This window comes from Mus caroli, unplaced genomic scaffold, assembly GCF_978045245.1.
Source record: "Mus caroli unplaced genomic scaffold, Mus_caroli_1 scaffold_5, whole genome shotgun sequence".
Taxonomy (NCBI): Eukaryota; Metazoa; Chordata; class Mammalia; order Rodentia; family Muridae; genus Mus; species Mus caroli.
The window spans coordinates 152,327,249-152,338,281 of record NW_028227260.1 but is presented as its reverse complement, the minus strand read 5'-3'; the positions used below and the strand labels follow the sequence as shown (position 1 = coordinate 152,338,281).

Genomic DNA, 11,033 nt, shown 5'->3' with positions numbered 1-11,033 from the left:
AGAACCAGGGGTTTAAACTTTGGATGTATTTCTGTAGACAAAGTCCATCTTCAAGTTTGTTATGTACTTATGCCTATCCAAGGAATGCTGAAGAAAATGCTAAATAGGAACCCCAATTTGTTCTCCCACTTTAACTTATAACCTATCACAATTCCCCATCTTCCTTACATAACATAGCTTTCATCATCTCTTATAATTTGTACAGTTTTGAAATCACTAACTTTATATGCAAAGCACACATAAATGAAAATTTATTCTTTAAGATTAAGAAAATAAATACATAAACATACAAATATATAAATAGGGGGGTATTCCATGTCTCACACACACAAAAAAAGGTCAACTTTTTGTATTCATCAAAGGACTTCCTAGGTTTTCAGTTCTGGCTATTCAGAAGACAATGAGCCAAGTAAAGCGTTCAAAGGGAGCTCCATCTTTTCTCAGTGAAGACAGTAATACTAGAGCATTTTAAGGGAAAGCATGCTGTGCTTTGAGATGGGAGGAGAGACAGCGACTTGAAACTGGTTGTCATGAGAATACTGAACAGAAGAACAGTAAAGCCTGAATTGATTTCTAAGTAGATATGTGAGCAAAATGATGCTAAGGAATAGATCCACATATATTCAGTCCTGTGAGCATCAACTGTTGAGAAAGAAATAACTGAGTTAATTTATGGGAAATGTAAAGAACAGATAGGAATGAACAATGACGAGCACATGCCCCTGCCCTAAATCAGGTTCCATCCCACAGAGAATGTGATAAAACTAGTCAATAGCTAGGCAGGTACTGAGACATGCTGGGCTTCTTTAACTAGTACCTTAGTAAGAGCTGTTTATTAGTAGTGCTGTCTGAGACAGAATTCAGAGGAGCCTCTGGCCCCATCCCTCAGGGATTAAAGTAGAGCTCTAGATTACAGCCATAGAGAATAAAAGATAAAAATTCTTTCTTTTCACACTTTCCTAATCTCCAAAGCATTGAAGATCTTTAACAAAAAAAAAAGCATCATTCATTTGCAATATTGTCCCGACACTTAAATATAGTATAGAATTATAGAGAAGACATACTGGGCTGGGGGTACAGCACAGTGGTAGAACACTTGCTTACTCTCAGCACAAAATAATAATAATAATAATAATAATAATAATAATAATAATAATAATAATAATCTAAACAAAAAAGCAGGGAAAGAAAACAAGAAATCATCCTGTGAACATAATTTAGTTCAAGAAAGAGCTCTATACTTCCTCCCAAACAGCAAGGTTGTCTCCCAGAGACCTAAGCCCAGAAGAGCCCAACTGGACACATAAATCAAGTGAGCCCAGAATGAAGTCACCCCAGGACTCCATATGTTCTGCTACCATGGACCAGTATTTTCTTGTTTTGTTTTTTTTTTCCAAAGTCACAATAAAAATGACATAAAAATGTATCTCCAGAAAGCATCTTATCTCAGTATTGGGGGCTATAGTTAAGTTCTACTGACCCATGCTAGGATACCAGTACCAGAAACATTTTTACAAGCTGAGGAGTTCAAAAATGGGGCAAGAGATTTAAACAATGCTTAAGATAACCATTTCATGGTATTTTAAATTACTTTTTAAAAATATTAAGATGGGATCCTAGCATTTTGTTTATAGAGTACAAAGGGCTCTTATATGTTAAGCATAAGCACAATATATTTTTTAAAGATAAGGAACAGAATCTGTAAGTTGGGTCGATCACTGCCAGCTTTAACAGAGTTTTCTATAGCTTCTTGGGAAACCTGAGATAGCAACAACTTCACTATTATCTACATGTACAGGACTGGGCAATCATACCCTCATACTCCTTGTACAAGATACTCCCATTTGTCTCAATCAGAAGGATGCTCATAGGAAGAAAATTATAAGGGACACAGGAAGGCTGAGGTACAGTGTGATTCACTAGTTCATTGACAAGGCTCTGAATGATGGCATGGTTGGGTGAATTGAGACCATAGGGTAATACCCGAGTACAGATTCCTTTACAGTAATTTGGGGTATAGAGACGAGGAGCAATGATCCAGTGATCCCAGCCTAGTTGGTGGAAGCTGACCTTGTAAGGATGGAGGGAACACTGGTTATTTACAGACCCATCACGTTCCTGAGAAGGACAAGAGGCATCAGATTCAATGCTGCATGCTTGCCGGACACTCCGCACGAGAAAAGAAGATTCCCTATCACTTAACTCCTCTTGGCCTCTTGCAAGAAGTTTAGCCTGAACTCGATCATCAGTGTCATTGAAATAGAGTAGCAAGAAGGCAACATCCAAGGATGTCATGCCATGCCACCGGAACTCACGAGTCTCATTGCCTTTTTGCTGCTGACACATGAAGCGGAGGCGAAGAACACTCCGTCCCTTGCGATTCCAGAGCTTCTGCTGAATACAATGTGTAATATCTATCTCTGTCCAGGCTTTAGACATGGGAGAAGGCTTTGAGGAACCTGATTTAGAAGAAGGTAAGTGCTTGGTCCCGCATTTAGGAACCCAAGTTTCCACATGGCAGGAGAGATGGTAATTAACTAGATGAAGTTGATGGCGGTAAACCACAGTGGCTCTGATTAGTTCGTATGCTACCTGGTTTGATGCTAGAGGAAAGTCCAGGGTCTGTACATGCCAGGAACCTGCACAAATGTGAAAGAACAGGGTGGACCATTAGTGTCTCAGTTGAACATCCCTTAGAAAACCTCTGAATGTAAACTGAGAGTTGCAATTAGCCCTAAAATTAGCTCATGATATAATGCATTTTATCATTTATTGAGCACTTACTAGTGTACCCTCTAGTAATACAGAGATTCTTTAATATTAAACAGTCTTCTGAGATAGTAATTATCACTATTTTGTAGATAATGGCATTGAGGCTTACAGAAATCATCAAAGGACATTTGGGGAAAGATGGGGCTGAAGCTTAGCATGACCAAAGTCCTGGATTCTATCCCCTGTACTACAAAAGAATGCATGCAGCCAGCACCTGTTAAGATTTAAACCCAAATCTGTTGGTATTAAACATAAATCCATCTTACTTTTGGACTATTAACACTGAAAACTCAAATATAGAATTATTTTGTTTGTCTACTGTATATATGGGAAACCAATTATATTACCAGTTGACTTTAAAAAGCGACCAACTAATAACTATCAGAACAAATATAAGAAAGGCTTCTCATGTCACATCACTATACATATGTAGCTTTAGGCTGGAGGTGAGCAGGAATCTAGCATTGGGTGCTATGGCTGCCACTAAACAGTTTTACCATCTTTACATCTCTACCTTGCCCCAACTTCAAGAACTGCTTCTGAATCTTTCCCTTCTTTGGTCATTTGCCCTTCAGCTCAATCTCTCCTGTTCCTTCAGGTTTGGCTCATTCTTTTTACTATCATGCCTCTGGATTATCACTTCAATATGAACCTTGATTACATGAATATTTCTATTTATTAAGAAACCTGACACAAACTGCATGCAACCTAGGTTGAAAAGCTTTAATCCAAATTGTAGTACTGGCACTCTGTAGCCAAACCATGACCAGAATATTTTCTATGGAAAAAAATATATTTCCAAAAATAAATAAGTAAACAGATAAATACTTATCTAAGGCTCTGTCTACAGAGCTTTGAACGTCTCCTTTTTCTGGAACAGGTTAACAGTAGACTAGAAAAATCAGACAGTACAGGGAAAGCCTTCTCTTGTTTTGGAACATCTTAGTGTATCCATGAATTATTCACCTAACTTTCTTGTTCCACTGAATTTGTAAGCCTGAAATTCTTCAAGAGGACAGTCATTTTCAACAAAGAAGCTCTTTAATGTCTTGGTGTTCAAAAATATATTTAGAAGTTCCCATTCCAACTTTTGCCTAACACACCCTCAAGTTTGTAGCACTGGCCTCCATTCTCAGGATGGAGACTCAAGCTACTCCTTATAGTGGTTCCCTCAAGTAATCCCACATTCCCAGATACAGTTTTCCAAGAGTCCCACCCATACACCTGCCCCACCCTGCAAAGGAACCCCACCCAAACCTCTAGCAGGCTGTCTGCCAAAGAACTGCCCTTTCTTTTCAGCCCCTGACATCACATGTTTCCTGAGGCAGGGTGGGGCTGCTGAGAACCTGAGCCAGGAAGGGTCTATGGAGAACTTTTCAAGGGAAGAGATGACTCATACATCCAGTGGGACTGAACTTGACATCTACTTCTGGATCTGTCTACAGACCCTAGATGCCACTTGTCCCACAGTCAGCCCAGGATACTTGCAGTCCTACCCATCTTCTTTATAAACCTCACATCAGCAATGTTTGATTTGTGCAGCTTTCTGCTGCAATTAGGAATGAACCCAGGTCCTTTCTCAAGGCCTGTTGAGTCTCTGCCTCTCAGTTCTGGTCCTCTCAGTCCCACAAGGTTCCAGCCCCGCTAATCTTGCCTTTCAAGTGGGATATGCTTGTTTCCCACCCTCCAGGCCTTTTCCTGTTCCTGTCTCAATCAGATTCTCTCTAGTTTCCTCAGCTAGAATACTTCTTCAACGCTGTTTTTTTTTTTTTTCCTTCCTGCTGCCCCTCCAGAAGGAGACAATTTTAGCATCCACTATTATGAGACATTTCACTTGCCACGATTTGCAATTATTTAGGGCTTTGCTTATTTATCTCCCACATAAGAACACGTGTGCTGAGAGCAGGTGCTGTGTTTATCTTAGTCACATCTTTTATGCACAGCATTCAGTAGTTGAATGCAATTTGCCGAGTGAATCTCCACCACCAAGCCATGTTCTCTCTAAATAGTGGGCCTCATTACCTATATGCACACTCTGCTTACTGCTTTCCCAAGTACCATCTCGGATATTGCCTTCACATTAAGGCCTCCTAAAATTTCTGTCTCCCTCATTCTGGGCAGTGAGTTATTCTTCAAAGCACTCTTCATATTTTAACATCATTATGTGATTGTTTATCCATTATTCAATACTAGGAATTCCTAGAGGCTAGAGAAGCAGTTATTTGCCTCTATATACCAAACCCAAAGGCAGAAACTTGTGCTTAATTAAAATCTATTACTGAGGATTTATCATGGTGTGGTAATTAAGACTACAGACATTGTTGTTTCAGAGTCTGTTTGATATCTACGTCTGTCAATTACTACTGGGCAGCATTAAAGCTTCCGTTTCTTCGCCTATAAATGATTATACCACCAACCTCCTCTCATAGTGGTATTAAAACTGATATTTGCAAAGTCATTTTTCAGTGCCTGATGCACATAAAGTTAATAGTAAGGCATAGTTAGGAAAATATTGGTTATTTTACTTGAAGGAAGGAAAGTGAATCCTGTTTGTTAGTAGCTTGCAGAGCAGTGAAAGCCCCACACTGAGCTCATCAAGTTGCCAAGAACTCATTGAAGCTGATGGCTGTCTGTATTCGCTAGAGAGCTCTGTACTATAGGAGTCTGGGGAGAATATCTAGTTCAGATACTCAAACAGAATAGAGCATGATGTGGATAACTAAGTACACGTGGGACTGTGGAACCAAAATTCCAAAGATGTGCCATGAACCAAATTGAAAAAGTGGTTGCTACAAGGGTGGTGGCATAGTGCATTCAGAATGAGACAATCTAGAGTTTAAATCTCTCATCTCAGCCAGCCACTGTCTGCAGAATATTTGCAAGTTACTTTTAATTTCATTGTACCTTTTTCTTATCTTTAAAATTAAGCTGATGTCTACCCCATGACAGCAAATGGTAGTGCCTGTCATTAGGATGAAATACAGTAATAGGGGGTGGTAGGGTCATGCATGAACCTTCAGATGATTGCTTGTTTCTGTCCTGTCTGAGGCCACATGAGTTTTCCTAGCTCAGTAGCATTCAGTCTTTGTCTTCAAAGAGCACCCACCCCCATAAATAGGCCTCCACAAGAATGCAGCTGGGTATTTCTTAATTAGTTTAAGAGGTATAACAATTTGTAAAATACAGTATTTAGCTGCCCTGTGGCCGGGAAAAGATTGCTCAGTAGGACCTCAGGCAATTTTTTTTTCTCTCATGGTGTGGCTTGAACCAGAAATTGGCTTGGGACCAGCTTTGAAATCTTACAACCCTTTGAAAACCATGCTTGACCAACCAGTCTACTCACTAATCGAAAACACACCAAAACTCCTTTCCATCTACACATCTCTCCTCTTCTCTCCCTTGTAGGGTTATATGGGGGTGTAAAAACTCACCTCTGGGAGGCCTTACTGTGTTGGCCGACGGCTTTACCAGCCTCACCATTTTCGCTCCAATCGTGCGGTTCTCCCTCGGATGGCCATGCGGGTCAGCCGAACGATGGTATAACTTGAGCATGTACCTCAGGGGATAGCCTTGGGGCCACTGCTTCATCTCCTTGCCAGGGGCATCTTTGGCCAGATTCAAAATCGAGGGCAATGTAGGGTCGTCAGCAAGGAGGGCGGTGGAGGGCCACCCTGGCTTTGCCATTTGGACCCTTTGTTCCATAAAAAGCACCATTCCCCACAAAAGAATTCTAAAAATTGTGAGAAGGGCCATCTTGCAAAGCTTGGTGCTTTTCAACAGATTCCTAACCAAGTCCAAAGAACATCAGTCTGACCTCTTCCACATCCTGGTTTAACAAATACCAAAGACGGGGCAAGAAATAAAAAGAAACGCCGACTGGCAGACCCTATCTTACTTCCTGTGGGAGAATCTTCTGGGCCAAAGCGAGTCTCCTGACTAGGCTTCTTGGCATGAAAACAAACAGAAAAAGCAAGTGGGACAAGGCAGCATGCCCTTCCCACTCCCCACTGGTGGGAAGTACACACTAGTTCTCAGACAGGCTAAAGTAACCGAGGAGAAGAGGCCCATTCCAGGAACCTGGCCTGCACCCAATCTAATAGGTTAAAAGGAAGCAGCTTTACCCCGAGCTGCCACAGATTTAAAGGCAATCCCTCAATCAGGCCTTAAAGGGATAGAGGCCTCCTGTTCCCATCCAACTTGTAGACCTCTTAGTGAAGCATTTCATAGAAATGTCGTGTGCTTCTGACTTGTGGTGAAACGACGAGGGATGGTTATTAATAATAGAAACTGAAATCTGCAAAGGGGGACTGGGAGTGGAGAGAAACAACATTTGGAATGTAAATAAATAAAATAATTATTGATGCTGCTGATGATGATGATGATAAAATCCATAAAAAAGAATGTAAACTCCTGTTTCCAGCCTCTTTCACACACTATGTGGGGATAAGGTCTCAACAGGTACTCCAAAAGGTTTATTGAAACACTAAAATGTGAAAATCATGGTGTGGGTGTGGCTACTTGAGCTTCAAGAAGAGTCCCTGCCAGTAGTTCTCAATACTGGCTATACATTGAAATCAGCTGACCAGCTTCAACACTTCTGCTTCTCTGAATATCATTCCTGGGGATTCTGCTGTAATGGGTCTGAGATGTTACCAGGCCAGGAGATTTTTTTTTTTTTTTTTTTTTTTGGTAAGTTCACAGGTGCCTGTAATATGTACTTCAATTTGAGAACTCCAACTTCGAATTTTCTGGTTTACGGTGGGAAAGGCTGAGAAACCCAAGGCAATGGGAGATGAATTTGTGGGAGCATGTCTGAGCTCGATGCCTAATGGGAGGCAACAGGGCTAGGCCAGTTGGTTTAAGTTGCCCTGGGCAACAGTTATATTGAAAGAGGTGGTAGGTTATGGACTTACTGCCCCCACTCTGTTGGTGGTTTGGTGAGAACATGAGGGCAAGTCCTGAGTGTGGTGAGTCAGGCCTGACTTGCGGGAGACACCTCATACTGTGAGGTCTAGGAACAGGCAACATTATCATGCAAGAAGCATTGGCTGTTGTTTAATTGCATGTTGTTTTTTGGGATTTTTGCTTGTTTGTTTCTCTTTGAGTTTTACAAACCAGAGATCAAAGGTTTCATCCTTTTTTGAGTCCTACTATGCCATGAATTCATAGAGTGTAGGTTCCAGCAGCAGTTGGTCCTCCTCAAATGTGCTTTTGTCTCGATAGATCAGACTAGAACTTCAGGTGAACACAGGTTACTTGCTCTTTTGGCTTTCTAGTTGAATATTGTTCTTTGGGGTTTGGATAGCATACAAAATCATGGGTTTCATTGTGCTATCTCCTACATGTATGTCACTATACTTTGCTCATATGTAAACCCCCTTGAATCTCCTCCAACAAGTAGTCTGCCCTAGGCTCTCAAATCATGAGGAAAATGTGATATTTGTCTTTCTGTTTTCCCTCATTATCATGTCTTGTTTCCCCACCTCTTCATCTCTTTCTATGCTCTGCATATGAAAAAGAATAATAAAGATGATGTTGAAGTCTGGCTTATTTCTCTTAATACGATGGTCTCCAGTTCATGTATTTTCCTCCAAAGGCCATACTTTTGATCCTTTTAAAAAAGATTTATTTTAAATTTTGTGTACGTACAGGTGAGTACATGGACTCACAGAAGCCAGAAGGGAAAAATCACAGAAGGTTGTGAGCCTTCCAATACAATGTGCTGAGACCTGATGGGATTCCTCCTGAAGAGCAGTGCACGCTCTTAAGCACTAAGTTATCTTTCCAGCCCCACCATTGATCTTCTTTACGTCCGGATAAAATGTGTGTGTGTGTGTGTGTGTGTGTGTGTGTTTTCACAGGTATATCACATTTTCTTTATCCATTCAACTGTTGATGGACATTTGTGACTTCTTTTTCCTGGCCATTTATTTTTCTTCATAAATTTCAAGAACCTTGGCTTTTATGGTACTTGATATGTCCAGCAGGCAACTTAATTTTTTCTTGACAATAATATCGCCCTTACCATGCTCGTTTATAAGAATGCCTATATCATAATGGAACAATGCTGTAGAGTTTTCTCCTTTTGCCATAGTATTCCTTGTAATGCACCTGGGCCATTCAGTCTCTATCAGTCATCTTTCTTTTATATTTCCAAAGGCAAATTCCAGGTCCATCACTTGTTGGATTGATACTGGGGCAATTTTCTCTTTGCTTCTAATCTCCTCATGGAAAACAGCCTCTCAGTCTTCTAAGAGGCAAAATGAAATTTTGTGGAGATTGATGGAATTAATTCATATAGAACACTTATAAGAGTGTCTAGAACAAAGTAAGTGCTGAATGTAGGTCAGTTTTCATTATCTGTGATCCATGCTGCATGCCTCCTAAAGCTGGGGCTTACCCAGATGGGTTTATTCCAGCTTGGTTGGTTGTAAAGAGGCAGCCAATAAGCCCCCTCAGCCTTCAGTATCCTCCCACCCATCCCTCTCATTTTCTTTCTGTGGTATGAGAATTGAACTTGGCCTTGGCAAATGCTAGGCAGGCACTGTACCACTAACTTACAACCAAGGGCATCATTTAATTTTGAAACAAGGTCTTACCAAGTTGCCCATGCTTACCTTGAACTCCCTCTGTGACCCAGGCAGGCCTTGAACTTATGGTCCTACTGCATAGCTATGGTTACAGATCAGTGCCAAGAGTCCCGACCTCTTCCCTGTCTCAACCACTTCTCAGTCTTCCTACTGTTGTCTTCACTATTTGGCCCTTGCCTTTAATTAAAATATATATCTTATATTGGATTCTACATAATAATATGAACAAATAGGCTAACTAGCAAAGGGTCCATGTAAGGGTTTGATCATGATTTTCTTTGATGTATCAGTCTTATATAGGAATTATATCAGCCAAGAACATCTCCATAACATTTTTTTTGTACTGAGAGTCTGACATGAAAATTAAAAAAAAAAAAATGTAGAACAAGAGAACATAACACACTGGAAAGAGTATCATTGAGGCTTAAACTCATGGTCCTTCCTCCATGAGGCTGTTACTTAGCTTTTTTGCATGTTTTATTAATTGTACATCAGTATTGTTAGTAACCCTTTACTTTTAGAATTTAAATGAGATATTTATTTATTTGATATTTTCTTTATTTACATCTCAAATGTTATTCTCTTTCCTAGTTTCCCCTCCGAAAATCCCCTATCCTCTACCCCCTCCCCCTGCTCCCCAACCCACCCACCCCTGCTTTCTGGCCCCAGCATTCCCCTATACTGGGGCATAGAACCTTCACAGGACCAAGGGCCTAAATGAGATATTTATATAAATGAGAAGTTATATAAAGTATATGGCAACTAGATAATCTTCAATAAGGTCTGTCTATCATTAATGGCCTTAAAGTATATAAAAATATACCTGACTGAAAAAAATATATTCTCAGAGCCATTGAAACATTTAAAAAGGGCTGAGTATGGTGCCCCCCACACTTGTAAACCCAGGTAGATTACAAATTCCAGATCAATCTTGGCTACAGAACTGATACACTGTCTCACGGGGAAAAGGTTCATCTTGTTTTCAGAAAAAGACCCTCAAACAAATCTCTTCTGATTATTTGAATGAAAAAGGAAGGAATTTAACATAAGTATTTCCTAGAAACGCACCCTGGTTGGCCCAATGCATGCTACTATCCCAACCCCCAGAAGAGGGCACTAACTATCTTTCTAGCTCTACAGTTCTATGCAGTTAGGGTAGGTGTTGCATGTGAACTAAAAAGCAGTGGTTCTCAACCTGTGGGATGCTTGACCTCAAGGGTCACCTAAAACCATTGGAAAATACATTCCCATTATGATTCATGACAGTAGAAAATTTTCAGTTATGAAGTAGCAATAAAAACAATTTTATGGTTGGGGGACAGTATTAAGGGGTCCCAACATAAAAATCTTCACTAAACCCACATCCGATTGAGAGCTAATATCTAAAATATATAAAGAACTCAAGAAGTTAATCACCAAAAAAACAAACAACCCAATCAAAAAATGGGGTATAGGAATAAACCGAGAATTCACAACTGCGGAATCTCAAATGGCTGAGAAGCACCTAAAGAAATGTTCAAAGTCCTTAGTGATCAGAGAAATGAAAATCGAAACGACCCTGAGATTCCACCTTACACCAATCAGAATGGCTAAGATAAAAACCTCAGGTGACAACACATGTTGGTGAGGATGTGGAGAAAGAGGAACACTCCTCCATTGCTGGTGGGATTG

The 11,033-nt window shown here is 40.4% G+C and overlaps 1 protein-coding gene across 1 annotated transcript; it reads right to left on the bottom strand.

Annotated features, from left to right (window-relative positions):
• Positions 1-1,782: 1,782 nt before the first annotated feature.
• On the bottom strand, positions 1,783-6,525 carry Bmp15 (bone morphogenetic protein 15). The gene is made up of 2 exons (XM_021154100.2): positions 6,204-6,525; positions 1,783-2,639 (listed from the first exon to the last, which is right to left on the bottom strand). Exons 1-2 carry the CDS (start codon positions 6,523-6,525, stop codon positions 1,783-1,785), a joined length of 1,179 nt encoding a protein of 392 aa, XP_021009759.1.
• Between the last annotated feature and the right edge of the window lie 4,508 nt (positions 6,526-11,033).

Excerpts from the sequence above, each read along its gene's own strand:
- Bmp15 (XM_021154100.2), bottom strand. The coding sequence starts at position 6,525 with ATGGCCCTTCTCACAATTTTTAGAATTCTTTTGTGGGGAATGGTGCTT. Across the intron at positions 2,640-6,203 it reads CACAGTAAGGCCTCCCAGAG|GTTCCTGGCATGTACAGACC; the intron begins GTGAGTTTTTAC and ends ACATTTGTGCAG.